The sequence below is a fragment of the Cavia porcellus genome, unplaced genomic scaffold (assembly GCF_034190915.1).
Source record: "Cavia porcellus strain 051 isolate PalLab524CR breed Dunkin Hartley unplaced genomic scaffold, mCavPor4.1 scaffold_8, whole genome shotgun sequence".
Lineage (NCBI taxonomy): Eukaryota > Metazoa > Chordata > Mammalia > Rodentia > Caviidae > Cavia > Cavia porcellus.
Genome location: NW_026947491.1, coordinates 19995202 through 20016363, shown reverse-complemented (window position 1 = coordinate 20016363; position 21162 = coordinate 19995202). Strand labels below are relative to the sequence as shown.

At 40.6% G+C, this 21162-nt stretch overlaps 1 pseudogene and 1 gene segment (V, D, J or C); both read right to left on the bottom strand.

Moving 5' to 3' along the window:
• Positions 1 to 7960: 7960 nt before the first annotated feature.
• LOC100714011 (immunoglobulin heavy variable 3-7-like) lies at positions 7961 to 8515 on the bottom strand. The segment is given in 2 exon segments: positions 7961 to 8271; positions 8378 to 8515. Coding segments are annotated over 2 exon segments (357 nt in total).
• A 3965-nt stretch (positions 8516 to 12480) lies between these two features.
• Positions 12481 to 14243, bottom strand: LOC100714287 (oxysterol-binding protein-related protein 9-like; annotated as a pseudogene).
• Positions 14244 to 21162: the final 6919 nt, after the last annotated feature.

The following is a 21162-nucleotide window of genomic DNA, read 5'->3' as shown; positions in this document are numbered from 1 at the left end:
ACAAGTAGGTGGGCACACGTTATCCCCTGAGCCCAGCCTGTTTGGGACTCCCGCACCTCACCATCTGTGTGTAGAAGAGGGGCTGAGCGGATCTGGGGCGCCTGCATCAGCCTCCCCATGTGTTTGGAGAACTGGGGATATCACAGCAAGCAGGGGAAGATCCCAGGTTCCAGAGGCACCACGGCCAATGGTGAGTGCTCAGCACACTCTACCCAAAGCCCAGACTGTTTGGGACCCTCCAGGCTTCCGGGTGCAGTGAAGTGAAGAGGCAGGTCTGAGAAGGCGACATCCGCCTCCACATCCCAGCTGCACTTGGAGAGCTGTGGAGCTTCCAAAGGGCAGGTGGGTGCACAGTGACCCTGAGGCCCAGCTTATCTGGAACTGCAGAGTTCTGAACAGGTAGAGGAGGGCCATTGGTTCTGCAGGCCTAATGGCTTGGGTTAGCATGGTGCCACAGTCTCAGTAGCTGCAAACATAGAAGGGGATTTTCAACAGATCCTGAGGAAGATTTCAAATACCACTTGAAACACAGAAATATAGGAAAATGACAAAACGAAACACCAAATTACAACCTCAAACCTCCAGCCCATCTCAAGAAACCCTACAAGCAATGTACATAGAAGAAAATGTATCCCATCCACCTCAAATATCGGACACAATAGCTACTGAAATTGACAAGCAACTCCAGGAAGCTTTAAAGAAATTCAAACTCGAAATAATCTCCCAGATAAAAGAAGAAATGATAAAAGAAATGAAAGAGACTCTGAATATATCTAAAGAAAACACAAATAAAAAATTGGAGGAACTAAACAAAAAGATAGAATCCCTAGATAAGCAATATAATAAACAAACAAAATACATAATGCAGATGCACAGAGATATACAGGAAATAAACTCCACTGAAAGTTGTAAAAACCGCCTTAATGAAAGTGAAGATAGAATTTCAGACCTTGAAGACAGGATTGCAGCTAGTGAACAGGAAAGGAAAGATCTTTTAAAAATAACAAGGAATCAGGAAACAACAATTCAACAACTGCATGACGATGCAAAGAACAATAACATAAGAATTATAGGGATTAATGAAAAAGAAGGAGACAACATAAAGGATGTCAAGAGGATATTTAGAGAAGTAATAGCTGAAAATTTCCTAAGCATGAGATCAGAAACTGACATCAGGATCAGTGAAGCATATAGAATTCCAAATAGCCATAGCCAAAATAAAACTACACCCAGACATATAATATTCACCATCCCAGAAATCCAACACAAGAATAGATTATTAAAAGCTGTCAGAGAGAAAAGACAGATCACTTATAAAGGAAAAGCTATCAGAATCACAGCAGACTTCTCATCACAAACAACAAAGTGAAGAAGAGCATGGAGTGAAGTATTCCAGATCCTAAAGCAAAATGATTTCCAACCTAGACTGATATATCCTGCAAAACTATCATTCAAAATAGATGGTGCAATACGATACTTCCATGACAAAGAACAGCTGAAGAACTTCATGAACACCAAACCAACCCTGCAAAAAATATTGAAAGACAGTTTAGATACACAAAGGAAAAAACCACTAAGCAAAGCAAATAATTAAACAGAACAGAAAGATAAAGATGCAACAGCAGAGAGATAACATTCCTACAATAAACCAGCATTTAACAGTAATAACCATTAATGTAAATGGTCTTAATGCACCAATCAAAAGAAATAGACTTGCAGAATGGATCAAGAAACAAAATCCGACCATATGCTGTTTACAGGAAACCCATCTAACCCAGAAGGATACTCACAGACTGAAAGTCAAAGGATGGAAAACAATTCTTCATGCAGCAGGAATCCAAAAAAAGGCAGGAGTAGACATTCTGATTGCAGACAACGTGAACTTTAAACCAACAATGACCGTAAAGGACAAAGAAGATCACTACATACTCGTAAGGGGAAAACTCCAAGAGGAAGAGATAACTATCTTAAATATATACGCACCAAACTCCAGAGCACTCAGTTATATAAAACAATTATTAACAGAAATGAAAACTCAAATTATCAGTAAAACAATTGTAACAGGAGACCTTAATATGACATTGACACCAAGGGACAGATCAATCAGACAGAAAATGAACAAAGAAATAACAAAACTGAATCACACCTGTGAACAAATGGGTTTGATAGACATATACAGAATGTTCCACACAACAACATCAGAATACACATTCTTCTCAGCAGTACATGGATCATTCTCCAAAATAGACCATATATTAGCTCACAGAACATATTTAAACAAATGCAAAAGGGTTGAAATCATCCCTTGCATGTTATCGGATCATAGCGCTCTGAAATTAGAAATTAATGATAAAAGATACTGCAAAAATCCCACAAACACATGGAAACTGAATAACACACTCTTGAGTAATCAGTGGGTCAAAGAAGAAATTAAAGAAGAAATTAAACAATACCTAAAAGAAAATGAAAATACAAATACAACTTACCAGAATCTGTGGGATGCAATGAAAGCCGTCCTGAGAGGAAAATTTATAGCACTGAGTTCCCACAACAGGAAAACAGAACGAATACAAATAAATAACTTGATGCTACACCTCAAACAGCTAGAAAAAGAAGAGCAAGTCAAGCCCAAAGCCAAAAGAAGAGAGGAAATTATAAAAATCAGAGCAGAAATCAATGCAATAGAGACTAAGAATACAATCCAAAGAATCAACGAATCAAAGAGTTGGTTCTTTGAAAGAATAAATAAAATCGATAAGCCCCTAGCCAACCTTATTTAAAAAAGGGAAGAAAAAGCTCAAATTCATGCAATAAGAAAGGAAAAAGGTGAAATCACTACAGACCCAACAGAAATACAGAAGATCATCAACACCTATTTCGAAAACCTCTACTCTAAAAAGTTTGATAACACAGAGGAAATAGACAGATTCTTAGAAGCATATGAAGTACCAAAGCTAGATCAAGAGGATGTAAAACTGTTGAATAACCCAATCTCTGTTAATGAAATTGAAAATGTAATTAAGTCCTTACCCACCAAGAAGAGCCCAGGCCCAGATGGATTCACTGCAGAATTCTACAAGAAATACAAAGAAGACCTAATGCCGACACTCCTCAAACTATTCAATGAAATTGAAAGGGAAGCAATCCTTCCTAAGTCATTCCTGGAAGCAAATATTACTCTAGTACCAAAACCTGAGAAAGACCCAACTAAAAAAGAGAACTATAGACCGATCTCCCTAATGAACACAGATGCAAAAATCCTCAATAAAATATTGGCAAATAGGATCCAGCAAATCATCCAGAAGGTTATACACCATGACCAAGTGGGATTCATCCCAGGAATGCAAGAATGGTTCAACATATCCAAATCAATAAATGTAATCCACCATATCAATAAAGCCAACAGTAAGAATCACATGATCATTTCTATAGATGCAGAAAAAGCCTTCGATAAGATCCAACATTTATTCAAGATAAGAACTTTACAGAAAATTGGAATAGATGGTCTTTACCTCAATATAATAAAGGCCATTTATGACAAACCAACAGCCAGCATCATACTAAATGGACAAAAATTGAAAGCCTTTACTTTAAAATCAGGCACAAGACAACGATGTCCTTTATCACCACTCCTATTTAATATAGTACTGGAAGTACTAGCCAGAGCAATTAAGCAAGAGAGAGAAATAAAAGGGGTAAAGATAGGAAAAGAAGAAGGTAAATTATCATTGTTTGCAGATGACATGATACTCTACATAGAAGACCCCCTAAACTCCATTGAAAGTCTCTTAGATACAATAAATAAATTCAGTAATGTGGCTGGATACAAAATCAATACTCAGAAATCAATAGCATTCCTATACACAAACAACAAAATCACAGAGAGGGAAATAAGAGAAACTGGACTATTCACATTAGCAAGCAAAAAAATGAAATATTTAGGAATTACTCTTATGAAAGAAGTGAAAGACTCATACAGTGAAAATTATAATACACTGAAAAAGGAAATTGAAGATATGATCTCAGAAAATGGAAAGACATCCCTTGCTCTTGGATAGGAAGAACAAACATGGTGAAGATGGCCATTCTCCCAAAACTGTTATACAGATTCAATGCAATCCCAATAGAAATACCATCAACATACCTTATAGGTCTACAGAAATCACTCCTAAATTTCATCTGGAACCAGAAGAGACCTAGAATCACAAAGGCAATTCTAAGCAGCAAAGACAAAGCAGGAGGCAGCACAATCCCTGATTTGAAGTTATACTGCAAAGCAACAGTAGTAAAATCAACATGGTACTGGAATCAAAACAGAGCCAAAGATCAATGGAATAGATTAGAAGATACAACCACAACTACAAACACACTCAACTACCTTATCTTTGATAAAGGAGCCAAGCAGGTTCATTGGAAGAACAACAGTCTCTTTAATAAATGGTGCTGGAAAAACTGGCTCTCCATTTGCCAAAAACTAAAGCTAGACCCATGTCTATCACCATGTACTAAATTAAAATCTAAATGGGTCAAAGATCTGAATATTAAAACAGAAACACTAAATCTATTGGAAGACAAATTGGGTAGAAACCTTGGAGACATAGGAATAGGTAGAGAATTCATGAACAGGACTCAAACCGCACAGGAAATACTTCTCAGAATCAATAACTGGGACCAGTTCTTATTAAAAAGCTTCTCCATGTCAAAAGAAATCTCCAGCATAGTGAAAAGAAAACCCACAAACTGGGAAAAGATTTTAGTTAACTCTCTCTCAGACAAGGGACTCTTGTCTAAAACATATAAAGAATTAAAAAAACTCAGACCTCCAAAATTCAAAGATCCAATCCAACAATGGGCATCTGAGATGAATACGCAATTCTCAGATGAAGAAATGCAAATGGCAAACAAATACATGAAAAAATGCTCATCATCATTGGTCTTTAGAGAAATGCAAATTAAAACCACACTGAGATACCATCTCACTCCTAAAAGAATGGCCAGCATCAAGAAAACCAACAACAACAAATGCTGGAGAGGCTGTGGGGGAAAAGGAACTCTCCTGCATTGTTGGTGGGAGTGTAGACTTGTACAGCCTTTGTGGAGGTCTGTGTGGAGATTTCTCAAAAAGTTGGGATTAGAAATCCCATTTATTCCAGCTCTTCCACTTCTAGGTATATTCCCAGAAGAACTGAAAGCATCATACCACAGCGATATATGTGCACCTATGTTTATAGCAGCACAATTTGTAATCGCCAGATCTTGGAAACAACCCAAGTGTGCATCAACTGAGGAATGGATAAAAAAGTTGTGGTTTTTCTATACAATGGAGTGTTATTCAGCTATAAAGAAGGATCACATTGAGATATTTATCAATAAATGGGCGCAGCTTGAGACCATTCTCATAAGTGAAATAAATCAATCTCGCATGTATGAATACCGAATACTTTCCCTAATGTAAGTAATGATTCAAATATATAAAAATGTGTGGTAATCATGATTCCCCCTTATGTGGCCTTGAAGCCTTATAAAGTTTTCACTTATTAATTGGAAAGGCTTTATTCTGGGCTTCTTGATATGGAAATACTTGAAGCTATAGTATATGAAGTTTTATTCAAATATTTCAAGGAAAAAGACAGACACTATGGTAACTACTATCAAGTCAGGTTATTTGGTGGTGAAGCACTAGGTTGCTGAAACAGTCATGCTTTGACCTATATTGTTATATTGTTATGTCCTCTTTTATCTCAATCTCTGCCTTATTCATTAAAAAATTATTTAGTTATTTTTTATGTATTTTAATTAAGGGGAAAATTTTTAAAAATTACCAGGGTATATAATAGTAACTTTTTTTGATTTCCTATTAACTTGATTTGAAGTCCTGTAATACTCCCACTATCTTGTTTTGACTGATTAGACTCTGTTCCATTCTGTATGATAGTATCAAGTTTGAGGGTATAGGCAACTACTTTGAAGGCAATAAGATTCACTAAGATGCCCATTCTGGTTTGACTATTGTCTCCTTTGGAAGTCCTGTAATGTTTACAATGCTTAAGTTTTATTGGTCTTGTTCTCTACTGTTTTGTTCAACTTTATAATATATAATGAGATAGACAATTCTTTTTAAGGAAACAAGAGACATTGTTGATAACCATTGTTGATAACCTTGTACTCTGTTTTACATCATGTGCTATGTCTATCCTTGGTTTGACTGACAGCTTTGTTTTGCCATATTTGAATTTATTCTCTCCTCCCCCAAAAAGTAATAAGAACTAAGGAGTAATAAAACCCAAAATGTGTAAATTTTGTTGTAAAAAATAGAGGGGAAAAAAAGAGTTCTAAATGATACAATAGCAAGAGTGTTTAGGGTTGTTAAATAGCTGACCATATTAATGTTTTTGGTTGGATCATTGAACACAACTGTTTGGAGTCTCACTGTTTGAGTGTCCACTTTGTATGCTTTAATACTGTGATTTGAGCAACTATCTCTAAGATGATAATATGTAATCTATTAACCGGTGATTTCTTACTGGTTTTTTTTTGTAGTTCTGTATTACATGTACCCTTACACTGCTTTGTTTTGTTTTGTTTTTTCTCTTTTTCCTTTTAACTAAAATTTAAAAAAAAAAGAGAACAAGTTATGTTCAGAAAATATTTCCTTGGTGCAGATTGTTTGTTCCAGAGCCACCAATTAGCTTGGTTGATGTCATAGTTTATGTCAGTGGCAGAGAGGCCTCTTTAATTTACATTATGCATTTGTGATTGGTTCACTGTATAGTGCTTGGATTAATGGTTTCAGTGCTCCACACAAATAGGAACGGAGCCAGGATGTGATGTAATGGCAGAAATAAGACTTGTCTTTCTCTTTTGCCGTTTCCACCTTGCTTTTTGCAGGAGCCATGAATGGTGGCCCCTCCATGACACATTGTCTTAGAGCCAACTGAGTATGGACTGAAACCTCCAAAAACTGTAAGGAATAAACCTTTCCTTTCACAACATTGGGAATCAGGTATTTTATCTCAGCAATAGATAAAAAGTAACTAAGACAGGTGAGTAGAAGGACCTATGTCCTGTAACACATGACCTCCTCCCTCCCTATCCTGTGCCCAAAACTCCAGAGCAAATGTCTGCTTCTCATTCTTCCTTCTCAATCCTTGAGTTCCAAATCAACAACTACAAAGGGTTCAGATCCCATCTAATTCCCTAAGGGAGCTGCTGTGGGATTTCTGGGCTGAACTGAGTGAGGGATCCCCGAAATGTTTCTTGTCCTGTAAGCAATCAAGGCTGCATATCGTGATGGTTCAGGCGGAGAGAGTGTGGGCAGTGACAGCAACATTTGTGCCTCTTACCCAATGCAACTGCACATAGAAAACTGGAATTCACAGTCTGCTAAATAGAAAGAGAAAAGGCAATTTCTGGAGTTCCTCTTAGGGTTTGAAGTTATCTTCTATGTGGTGCCAGGCCTGAGCCTGCCTAGCTGATCTCCTGTGTTGCTCTGGGGAGGAGATATCTGCCTGTTCTCAGACAGAATGGAGCGGGATGTGGAAATTTTAATTTCCTAATCTAAAAAGTTTAACTATGCAGAAAGCAATGCAGTAACATTAAGAATAGATTAGCGGTTCAGTTTTAGATAATGATCTTGATTAAATGTTTCAAAAACTAACTCGAATTTTAGAATTTATGTTGAGATTGGTATTGAGTGAATTTCCTATGCAACTTCATGGAACTAATGATATGTACGTCGACTTAAATACTTCATTGCACTTCATGCACTGCAGAGTCGGCTCAGGTCCTAGGATTTAAAGCAGAAGAGAAATTCCAGAGGCACCCAGGAAGACCTCACTCCTGTCTCCTTCTCTACAACTGCTCCTGTGACCCTGACTGGCTCCCCCTGAACTACGGCGCCCCCTGCTGGCGCGACCATCCCCAGAGTGAGGTTTTTGTCTGGAGGCCTACTGATGTTCCCTCACTGTGCTCCACAATAATACACAGCGGTGTCCTCGGGTCTCAGGCTGCTCATCTGCAGATACAGCGTGTTCTTGCCATTGTCTCTGGAGATGGTGAATCGACCCTTCACGGAGTCTATGTAGTTTATGGTACTACTATCACCCTTGATCTCTGAGATCCATTCCAGCCCCTTCCCTGGAGCCTGGCGGATCCAGTCCATCCAGGAGTTACTGAAGGTGAATCCCGAGGCCACGCAGGAGAGTCTCAGGGAGCCCCCAGGCTGCACCAAGCCTCCACCGGATTCTACCAGCTGCGGCTCACCCTGAACACCTGCAAACACAGAGACATCCTGCTCAGGAAATCATCTCAGACATCCTCTGTTTATACTACTCATGTTCACTGACTGGCTCAATATCCTTTTTTCTGAATAATTTACCTTTCAGAATTGCAAACAGGAAAACCCAACTTAGCCCAAGCTCCATGGTGAGCCTTTTGTGGTCAGCTCTCACCACTAACGAACAAGAGCTGGCATCCAAAGTTGTGCTCTAACCCAGAGCCTCGGGGCCTGGTTTTCATCAGCAGAGGGAGGCCCTATTTGCATGGCCTCCTGCTATATATCCTGTTCTGCTAACGGATTGCTCAGAGAGAGCAGTGCCCAATCGGCTGAGTGCACTGGCCAAGTTTGCTATAATTTGGTAGCACACGATATTAAATCTCATTATGAGGTGATGCAGTGCTATTTAGCTGTGTGTCTAATTGTATTTTTCACATGCCCATAACATGTTTTTTTCTAATGAATTGATCTGCCTTGGAAGCATTAAAGTGAGTGTATCATGAACATTTTCCAGTTTGTACACTGCCACATCTTGGAAAGACATTTGAACTGTTTCAATTTTTCTACACAAATATTATGCTGTGTTTCAGGCTGTTGAGTGAGCATCAAATTTTACTCTGCCATAGAAAATACCCACAGAAAAGACAATTTGGTTGTGTTTTTTATGCAAGAATAATTTTTTTTAGAAAAAGAAAATTCTGCAGTGGAGTGTTGTTAGTTGACTGACTTAAGAAAATCAATCGAGAGGGAATCATCTTGTGGATTCAGTCTTATTTTGAGAATCTCAGAAAAATCTCAACAACATTTTCAAATGGCCCAATCCCTGTGACCCCAAGTCTGTCTGTCAATTCACACAAATTTGGAGTCCTAGACCAGAATCATCCTCAGGGGCTTGGGAGAGAAGAGAGAGTTGGCATTCTTCTCTAATGTAAGAAGACTTTGAAATTTACTGTACTCTACTCTCTGCTCTGTATCTTGTTCTTTCATGGAGTCATGGTACTTCCACTGCCTGTTCCAAGGTCAACTAACAGGTGAGTATGAAATAGAACACAGTACCCCAAATCATGCTGAAAGCTGAACTTATAGATGTCCCAATTTTATTGAGGGTAATGTAAGTATAACACATCCACTTTCAGTTACAATTAGATACAGAAATTGAGAAAGTACTTCAGAGATTTTGAGACTGGATGAATAGGTCATGAGAAATACTTGCTCAGACAGTGAAATACGATGATAAATTGTGTGAGAGCACGATGGTGTCTACCATGAGATATCTGCAGAAGAACTCTGCGGTATTATCCACCAAACTGATCTGAGGCATTGCACTATATCACCAAGAGTGAGGAAATGAACAACTTTAGTAATAGGTGAGCACAAGATCAACGTATACAAAGGTGTCCAGACATTCGGAAAAAGGACTTTGGGTGAATTAGATCTGGAAAGTGACCTTCTAGATAACACAAACTCCAGATGTCTCCAGTGGTGGAGGGAAGACTGGCAGTGAACACAGAAATAATTTTCATGGTTATGTGTTTCCATAGCTAAATTCATCAGACTGTATAATTTCTTGAGATGGGAAAAATGGATCCATTGAAAATGTATTATGTAATGAGCAAGAAAATAGATGCGGAAACAAAAGCTTGATTCATGAAAATATAACTCTGCAGGATCAGACTGTAAAGGATCCCTGGGATCTCTGTTACTGGGCTAGTGATGGTGATGTTAATCATGTGAAGAGAAAACCCTCTAGCCCTGTCACTACAGGGCTGTGAAGTTAGTTCCCTACAACAATGTGTGCAGAGCATCACCTGCTGGTCTTACGTTTCCCTGCAGGGTGGTTTATGTCTGGGTTCAGTTATAAGAAATGACTGTATTCCTTGCACAGTGATAGGTGGCAGTGTCCTCCATGGTGACAGCATTCAGCTGCAGAGAGAACTGGTTCTTACCTGTGTCTCTGGAGATAGAGATGAGGTTCTGGAGGAAGAGTTCTACCTAGTGCTATCATACTTTATGTGCCCCATCCACTCTGGGTTCTTCCCCGAGAGCTGAGGGATCCAGCTCCAGTCATAAGCACCAGTTGTAGAATCTAGGGACGGTTCAGGTGAGGGACACAATCTGTGAGGGCTTCACTAGGCCAGCCTCCAATTCCTACAGTTGCCCCTGGGAGAGGACAACTAGGGAGAATATAAAAGAACTTCCTGCCAGACAGTTGCTTTTAACCATCCCATACCCAAGCCCCACACTGAGCACACTCACATGAGAATCTCTAACCAGGCACAAGACAGGACCCAGCAATCTCATCTTCTGGAAGGCACAGCCCTGTCTTCCTGAGAGAACTCAGTCCTATCGGGGGATGCAACTGTGGACCCCCATAGCCCGTGAGTAGATATTAAATCTAGTGTTGGATGGTGAATTTGTATGTGGGGAGCTCATTTCCTATGTGAAGGGGAAACTGGGACATTGCTTGTTCTTTTGTAGTGCTGAGAGCAACCCTTTATGCTGAATTCTGGGTTAGAATCTATGATAAGTTGAAATTTGATTTAGAGGAATAAGAAGCAGGCAATAATGGCCTCAAACTCCTGATCCAAGATCAGTATCATCCAGCCTCTTCTGGCTACTCATGCCCTAGATTCACTCTCTTCCCTTCCAGGTTGTGCTGCTGCTACTTCAGGAGGAACATGAGCACAGACTCTGTGTCTCTCTGACCTATCTCCTTCAGGGCCATTCATGCTGCTTGAGACCTTGCTCCACTGTGATTGTTGTCACTAGAGGTTCATTTGCTCCTTGCTCTAAATCACCTTGTGATCCAAGCCCTACACAATCATATTCAGCATAAACTGTAAAAGGAGTGTGTAGTCTGTGCTTCCCTTAAAGAGACATTTTAATCAATTGGAGAGAAGAAGAAGGATATTTGTGTGAAATGACCTGTCCTCATATGACCAAGTGTAGCTGCTGGCTGGATACTTGCTTTCTAGGTTCAGCTTCTAATCTCGTCCTCTGCAGGTTATTCCTAAACTCTAAATGCTTACCTCAAATCATGAATGATTATGTCAACCTTGAACACAATGACATTGTCCCTAAAATTCCACCTCAACTAGAACTTGTTAACTATGTTATCTTCATTGGTATTTATGGTTATTCACATTTTTGAAAAACAGCACCACTTTGAAGTCCAGGAGATAAGACTTAGGCTGCCCTCTTGTAGCCAAACCTGGCCTGAAATGTGTTTTGATTCTCTTCCCTTATTTTTCCAAGAGCCAGAATTAGAGTCTTGTGACAACACACATAGCTCAACATGTATATCTTCTTTGTTTTGTCTTGGGAAATGGGGTTTAAAATTCAAGTTCATCCTAGTCTTGAACTTCTGCTTCTATCTCCTCACACTTCCATTTGTTGGTGATGTGCATGTGTCCCAGCTCCCCTGTTTAGTGGCCTTACTTGTATTCTTCTAGTGATCATTAGACATTTAGTTATAGACACTGGCGACAAAACTCAGTTTTTACATTTATGTTCTATATTTCTATTCCACATTCAATAGCTTCAGGATACACGAAACTCTGACAATCAAAAATCTTCATGAATGGAGAAGTGCACTCCACCCAGTGATTTCCTCACCAACAAGACAATCAGAGATCATCCCATCAAGGAGCCTTGAAGAATAGACATTTACTCTGTAGATGCACAGAACATAATTTTTCTTTTACCTGGGAGATTATTTCTAGTTTGAATTTCTTTAAAACTTTCCATAGTTGCTCCTTTATTTCAGTTGCTGTTATTACAGGTATTTCAGGTGTATGGCACATATTTGCTTCTATGTACATAGCTCCTAATGTTTCTTGGGATGGGCTTGAGGTTTGAGGTTGTACTTTGGTCTTTCGTTCTGTCATTTTCCTATATTTCTGTGTTTCAAGTGTTATTCCAAGGCTTCCCCTGGGCCTGTGGGAAATCCTCTTCTATTATCTTGGCTCCTGGAACTCTGGCTTCCCAGTCCCCCAGATTGAGAGAGGGTCACCAGAGGTGGGGCAGGCAAGCCCAAGCCCTGCAGGGCTGGTGGCGTGTGGCAGAAAGACTAGAAGTTCCCTGGCCAGCCAGCCAGGAGCAACTATCTTATACTCCCAGGGATTGGAATGGTGTAGGGGTGCTCACCCCAAGCCGCCCAGTTCCCAGAAATGATGGTGCAGGCAGGTACAATATCCAATACAACCCTATTCTATACTGTGAACCCCACCTGACATCCTAAAGATCTTTGATTTAGCCCAGGTAGGATCAATGCACTGTATCTTATTTTTCCAACACTCAGGATAAAAGACTGAGATTGGTGGGTGAAGGGAAACCTGTTCAGCATGAAAAGTTATGCCAAGTTAAGAGACCCAAGAACTGGTCCTTCTGAAAATAGTTCTGTGTTCTATTCAGCGTAATTTGGTAAGATCCAGTGACCCTGAAAGATCTCACTGCAAGTGGGATTCTACAGCTTTTTGGAAATTGACCCTTTTCTTCCTACATGAAAGGCCAAGAGGTAACATTTCAGGCCCTCGAACATTAGATTCCTGGAATACTTCTGCTAACTAATGCTAATAAACAGGTTTGATGTATGAACAGTCTATACACATTTCTACAAGAGATCTTATATCAAGAATAAATGTTGGAAGAACTACCTTCATAAGGTCCATTCCAAGCATGACCTGTGACAGTAGGTGTATAATAACACTACTTGTGCTCCTCCACCAACCCGCCCACCCCATCTCCATCTCTGTCTTCGCGTGAATCAAAAAGGTTCACATCACTTGTTCCATTAGACAGGGAGGAGTTCTGTGGCTTTGGTGTGTCCAGGTGATTTGGACTATTTCCCAGGATGTTGTGGGTCAAGACCGAGGCAAATCCATAAGAATCTTTCAACCTCTCTGAGGATGAGCTGCTTTGATGAAATTCAGCAGACCTTCATGCTGGAGCATGAGAAATCTGGGAAATTATTCGTAGACAAGTTGACATGGCTTGGACACCTCAGACTGACACTAGGGGGTGAATGTCTCCTGCCTGGAGGTGAAAGAGCCTGAGAAGGCATGGTACTGATACAGGTTCTGAGGGAATAGGATGACACACTGCATCCACAGGGCTCATGGTACTTATAGGTCCATCTGCATGCAACTCTGCATCACTCTGCTCCTTAGCAATCTGCAGCAGCCCAAAGCAGTGTTTGCTGGATTTTAGCATGCTGTGTGTTGTCTCTATGAGAGTATAATTTTTCTTTCTCTGTTTATTAACTTTATAGTTTTGAAACTATAAAAAAGCATTATTTTTTCTATTTTTTTTCGATCTGTAGGTAAGCATCAGACAGTTTTTGTCGAAGTATGGCACACTAGGAACAAATGCTGAATCTAAACCAGTCTTTGGAGGTTTTGTTACTCAGAATCAGCTGGTTCTGAGATGGTGGTTCGGCAGAGGTGCAGCAGTTTATGGCAGCATAGATTTCAAAAGCAACTATAGCAAAAGCAAGAAAAGAAAAAGAAGTTGGATCATTTTCAGATGATTACTGTGATTAGACATTCAAAGGAAAATTAACTTAACGTTTATAATTTATTTTCACATTGGTACCAGTCGTGTTTACCTAGGAAGTGAAATTCCTGTGCAATTAAATGGTACAGATGACCTTTACTTGGACAAAGATACTTCATTACAGTTCATGCACTGTCAAGTCTGCTCAGGTGCTATAATTTAACACAGAAGGGAAACCCCAGAGGCCTTCTAACCCACTCTTTGGTCCTGCCTGCTTCCTCCTGGGTCATAGTGACCTCTCTTGGGCCTGAAGGTCCCTAGAGGAAGGTTTTTATCTAACCTGACTTTACCTCACCATGTCTCTCATATAGTAATACATGGCGGTGTCCTTGGGTCTCAGGCTGCTCATCTGCAGAAACAGCATGTTCTTGCCATTGTCCCAGGAGATGGTGCCCACAGAGTCTGCATCCAACATGTAACTACTATACTCACTGACAGTTGAGATCCACTCTAGCCCCTTCCTGCAAGCCTGGCAGTTCCAGTTCATTCAGTAACTATGGAAGGTGAATCACAAGGCTATGCAGAAATTCTCAGGGAGCCCCCAGGCTGCACTAAGCCTTGCCCAGACACTACCAGCTACTACTCGCACAAGACACCTGCAAACAGAGAGACATCCTAGTCAGGAAACCATCTCAGACTTCCCGTGTTTATTGTACTCATGTACACTGACAAGCTCAATAATTTTTTTCTGAATAAGTTACCTTTCATCTTAAATTAAAAAAAATTGCAAACAGCAGAACACAGATCAGCTCAAGCTCCATGATGAGCTTCCTACCCAGTCTCCACCAGCTGTTCCACAGCCTGGACTCCTGCAAACACAGAGGCATCCTACTTAGGTAACTGTCGCATATGTCCCCTGTTTGCCACACTCACATTTACACACACACTCAGCATCAGCTCAAGCTTCATGTGAGCTGCCTATATTCACCACTGATCATTAATTAACAATATCTGGGCATCTGAGGCTTCAATCTAATCCACAGATTCTGGATCAAACTGGGCTGGTTTTCATCAGCACAAGGAGGCCCTATTTGCATAGCCTCCTGCCATAAATTCAGTTCTGCAAATGGAAAGATCAGAGAATGCAGTGCTCAGCTCTGATGTGAAAGTCTTGGGAAAGTTTGGTAAAAATGATCTGATTTAAAAGAATTTGAAATCTCATTATGAGACAATGCAGTGGTATATAACTATGTGTTTGCCTACCTTTATTTTTCATGTACAAATGACATACAGTTTTGTAATAAATTGGTCTGCTTTGGAAGCAAACATTTATAGAATGTGACAAATTCTTTACTTTTCTACAAAGGAGCTGAAGTGCTATAAATGTTTCCCAGATATGGGACCTATACAACCCTAAGTTTCAAGTGACTTCTTCCCATGCCAGGTCCTTGAGCAAGCACACACCTGGTGATGATTGTCTTCCTGTCTTCCTGTAGTGAGAATATAGGTGACTTTGCTGCATTATGATGTTTACTGGGAGAAATTAGAACTTCTCATTTTCACCTGTCATGAACTCATTATGTTTGTAAATGGAGAGTTTTTTGTGGTCGGGAAGACTAATGTAGGTCATTGAGCTTGCCAAGCATTAGCTGTGAGCTATGTTCCAGGCCCTTATTCTAAGGTAGTGTTTATCTGAGCCTGATATAACACAAACCTGCTCATATACAAAGTTCACACATGTGAGAAGTGTGAACACACGTGAACACTTGCATCAGTGAAGCAGGGAGAACACATGTGTCATCCTCAGTCTGTCCTGTGGCTCCTCTGTAATTCCTCCTTCCATTACTTCCTCCCACTTTGGTCATCTTTAGGTTGCTTTACATAAACTTTCCTATTTCAACATTTATTTAAAATGCACATACCCTATGACTGAAGTTATGTTAGACACAGGATATATATTGAAAACATTTGCAAGTGATTATGTGATTCAGCATTTTTATATATTTGTGCTGATTAATTTCCCAAGACATGAAAAGAGATCTGGGATACAGCTCAGTGGCATGCTTTTTCCCTATTGATTGTGAGGCCTTTTAAATCCCCAGTGAGGGAAAAACAAACAGAAAATGAGCAATCCAAAAAGAGCAAGGTAGAAAATATTTCAGTTTAATTCTTAAAATGGTTTTTTAATGGTTATTGGAAAGTTACAAGCTTTGATTAGTAAAAACAAATCTGCAGATTATCTTGCAAATCTTTTTTAAAAAACACAACCATGAGAATAAATGGATGAAATGTTTAAAACAAATGAATTTTAAAACTGGCTGTGCATTCAGGCAGATCCACTCCATAAGCTTCATGGTTCTTGAAATACTTTGTCTGATTATTTTGACTTCATTTATTGAAATGGATGTGGACATAAATGATTGATTTAAATCTCCTCATACTGTGAGCAAACTGAAAATGACAGCAGTGCTGTCCCATGCCAGTGCTGCTGGAGGCAGTTTCTGCGTGATTTCTAGCCAGTTCTGACCAAATTCACAAAGCAATGTGGCCAGGAGAAGATGGGCCAGTGCCCACAGTCTCCCTGGGGAAGGGCAGGCTCAGAAAGAGCAAGATTCAGGAAGAGGGGGAGGCAGGATGTAGAACTAGCTTGGAGAGGGTGAGGAAGCTGCTCTGAGTCACAGATTAGCCTCCTCATTCCGGGTGCTCTGTGACCTGTGTCAACTCCTCAGAGGAAGACAAAGCTCCTTCAGCAATGTGTGGACAACACATCCACATAGAGATTGTTCCCCAGACATTTTAAGCACATGGCTTTGCATGCACCAGCACTGGATAACCTGGAGATGCATCTGATGGTGGATGATGGATGTGCACCTAATAAGAGGATCATTCATCATAAGATATTTTTAGACCAAACAGTGAGTTACAATGATCAGTCACCTGGCTTGTACAAAACAACATCATTGAAAAGTACTAAGTACGTTTTGGCATGAGCTAAATGTTAAAAAAAATATAAGCCTAGTTCCATGAACACACATTTTAGGATTAGAAACAGGAAAATTCCTGGAAATTTTATGCACAAGTGTTTTGGGAGAGAGGACAATCAAGGGGACAGACAACCCTTCAATTTTTCTCACCTGCTCGAAAAGTACATTCCTGTGCTCCATGTATCCTGGGCACCCCCTTCTGGTCCCAAGCATCTTTTCAGTTTATTTTGATTGTGGGCTCACATGGAGAAGCCTTCTGTGTGTCTCACAGAGTAATGTGTAGCCCTCTTTCCAGGGGACATTTGTAGGAAAACAACTTCTTGTCTCTATTTCTTTAAGTGACAATGCAGTCAGTGAGAAAGGATTGTACTTTCTGACACCATCATCAGCTATTTCTCCAATCCACTCATACCTCTTTCCTGAAGTCTGGCTGATCCAGTAACAATGGTAAGCACTGCTTATGATGGGGAATGCAGAGACTGAGCAGGTGAGGAACAGAGCTATGAGGACTTCAATAGGCCAGATTCACAATCCTGTAGCTACATGTTGGACACCAAACATGCAGACAGGTGTCATTCATATGTATTGGCTCCCTGCTTTCACTCTGACCACCTGGGTACATTGGACCACACTGATATTTACCTCAGGAAGCTGTTCCCAGACACAGGGAATCACTGGCAGGCTCCTTTTTTAGACCAGGGCTCCATTTTTTCCAACCAGATCTAAGCAGACTTCTATGAGCTCCCATCATCCAGAGGAGGTATTTGAACCTAGATCTTGAATGATAATTTGCATATCAAAGTTCATTAATATAAGGGGACAGCGTGAGAATTGCTCTTATACATTCTCTGTCTCATGAGATTAATTCTCTTAAATGGAAGTTGTGTTTAATTCTGATATGACATTCTAAACCTAGAGTTGGAAATTTGTTTGAGATCCGAGGCTCATGAGATCAGAGTCTCTTTGCACACCTGAGCACCTGGTCAGCTCTCCAAATCCTCGCCCTTTCTGATCCTTCCTTCCTTGCTGCCAATTCCAGCACAGATCCTGCCTCCTCTCTGTTCCCTACCTGTTATGTTTGACACATTTTCTTAAGCAGAGAAGGTTAGAATTTTGACTATGGGATTCAGCACAGCCAAGGTCCTTCCTTTGTACCAGGCTCAACCCATGCAGTAGGAGGGCACGCAGATGTTGTGTTAAATGCCCAACCCCGAAGGGAGAAGCCAGTTGTTTGCCTGAGATTTGTGTCCATGACCCACTAAGGCATGGCCTCATAGAGAGAGACACAGGTTTTCAGGTTGTCAGAGAGCTTCCTACCCAGTGGACACTCATCATCCCATCTCTCACCCACTATAGGGTCTCTGACTTGTTTTCAAGGCTGGTGGAAAGCAGGGGTTGTGAATCGACCCTGAGATGATTCCACCCCTCCATGTTGCTCTCTGATCCCCACCATTACATCAAGGCTGAGGAGATGCAAGAGTCAGAGCAGGGATCACTGGGGAACAATCAACATTAGCCTGGGCCGAGGCTCAGCCAGGCTGTGCCAAGCCTAGAGCAGTAGAGCCCAGATGACAGCATGCAGAGACTGGAGACAGGCCGGTGTGGGGGAGGTGGAATTGGTGGGCTCCCTAGGAACATATTGTGTTAGAGTAAGAATTTAGGCAATGCCAACAAGAAAGGGTTATTGTTAGAAATGTTTACTTAAAGTTCCATTAGCACTGTCAAGTACACTATTATTTATTAAATACACTTAGATTGCTATTTTTGAAATTGTATTGTATTAGTACCTGTTTAAATTACTTAACATTTATATTTATCATTAATTGCTTTCATGGCTACAGAGGTTGCTTCAACTCACTCTCTCCAAACTGACCAAACTATGACTATTTCCAAAATGTTGCCATGAAACTAGTGACTCCAACTCATATCAATTACAAAATGTTACAGGTTTCTCACCTTTGAAGCAGCTGTCAACTGGCTTGGCCAACAACCCTAGATCTAATTGATACACAGTTAACCTAACTGTGACACTGTGATATATTTACTGTACATTATTCCTATTTCTTTTAATAATTTTGAGTCTTGGGAGGAATTGTATTGTTTTCCCCAGGGTCTCTTTCATAAAACGCTGGATGGGAACATTGCTAAACTCCAGGATTGGCTTCTGGAAAAACATCAGGGCACTAAATATAGGCTTGCAGCCTTATAGTGGATTCTCTCAGTGATACAGCTTACAGGCCACATCCTAAACAATGGCTGCTGGTCTGAACATTGATATTTGGAGTCTTATAGGAATAAGGATAATCTTTGTACAGCTCTTGTTTTTTTTTTGTTTCTGGTTTTTTGAGGAAATATTTGCTTCTCATTCTTCTTCTTATACCTTTGATTTCCAAATCAACAAGTACAAACAGCTCAGATCACATCTCATTCCAAGGATCATTTATGTGCTGCTCCAAAAGATCTTCTCTGTGGAAGCCAAGACCAACTTCCTGCATCAACCCTCCTACCCTTTATCTTTCCCAATTTCCTAATCTGAACTGTAAATCTAAAGAAAGGGGAAGTTGTATGGATAAAACATTCAAAAGGGAATGTGAGAATTGGAAAATATTCTGTCCATGAAAGTTCAGAATCCTCAAATGAAAACCTTAGCTTTAGAGCCACTCTGCAAGACAACACTCAGTGATTAAAGCATGTTATTTGAAGATGATGTTTGCTTCAGCCAGTGTGTCCTCATAGACTCCAATAATCCAGCAGGAATTAGAGGTACACAGGGCATGGAACAGATGATCCTGTTACCTCTCTATCCTGTGCCCAAAGCTCTTGAGGAAATATTTGCTTCTCATTCTTCTTCTTATACCCTTGAATTCCAAATCAACAAGTACAAACAGCTCAGATCACATCTCATTCCCTAAGGCTGAACTGAAGATAAGCAGCTGCTTCGGGATTACTGGACCGAGGTCAAGGTCAGCCTATGCCATGGAATTGGAAGATTTAAGTTGTAAGAAATTCAAGGACTTCTAAAGGCTGTGTGTGTTGAAGCATCTGAGTGTAAATATAGCATACTGCAAACGGAGATATGTGTATGTCTGCTGCTGGTGCCACAAATACACTCATAACGAGCAGTTTACTTTCTCATGTACAGGTTTTCCTCATATTTCTGAATCTCCCGCCTTTCAAGAACAGGCTGTGACAGATTTGGTGTTTGTCATGGATATCTGTGTGCCTCCAAATCTTGTCTACTTTCTGCAAAATCAGGTGGAAGAAGAGATGCAAACTGTTCCCTCCACTGCAGAAAATGAAATAAAGCGATCAGCTCCTGTCTCAAGAGCTTCACATCATATAGGAACACAGATCCTTTTACATTAATTTCCAAAAAGGTGTGTTCGTGAAAACTTCAAGGGCATAGAAGAGTTCCAGTGTAGAAACAAGGAGGGGTTCTTGGCCTCAAATCATAATTTTCTATCCTTTGGTCCGTCCTGTTTAGATCGCACACTAAAGTGATTTTACTCTCTCAAAATGGCTTCTAATTTGGAAATCGATTGTAAATTCCATTAGGCATGAGAATTGGGGTGTGACTTTGCAGTATATATTTACAAAATTAACAAGAAGTGTGCTTGCAAAACACAATGTTGGGCCGGACATTGGATAGACACTCACTGTGGAAAGAGATGATACAAAAAATTAAGAAATGGAAACAAAAACTAAAACCGACTAGACCAAGATTATACTTAAAGACTCTGATTAACCCTCTTTGACTTCAAGTCACCGATACTTTAATTCAAAGCTTGACAAGGTCATGGAGACCCCATCCAAAGTTCTTGAGGAACTCAGAGGTTGGAAGCCTCTCTATGGGAGTGAACTGGAGCCTGCTGCGCTCCCTCCTATATTGAGGCACAGCAGCCTGAGGTCTTGTGGAAAATGGGGCAACACAGGTCTGCAAGGGATGAGGCTCTGGGGCCACCCTTGATGGCTCTCACTCCATACTTGTGCTGTGCTGCCTGTGTGAGGAGTCTCTGCAGCTTTCCCTTCGGCAGGGCTCACTGCCTACACCTGCAGGTTTCTCGGTCTTGCTTTGGAAACCAGATAGAGCGGTCCATGTAGCATACCCTTCCAAATTCCTGAACCTGAAGATGAGTGCCCAGGGACACCGGGCAAATAGATGGCACATACTAGCCACATTGTCACCACTGCAGCTTACACAGCTCATGGACACAAAGGAGCCACATTTGCCATCACTGAAGGAAACCCCACCCCCTGAGGGCTCGGGGCTGACTCCTGAGCACACTGGGAAATGAGACTTGAGGTTGCACATGACCCTCTCTGGCCTTTCCATGCCCTCCAGTCCTCGCACTCCTGGCCTGTTGTGGGAGTGACAGATGCTAAAGATGACTTGAATCATTATTCTATTTT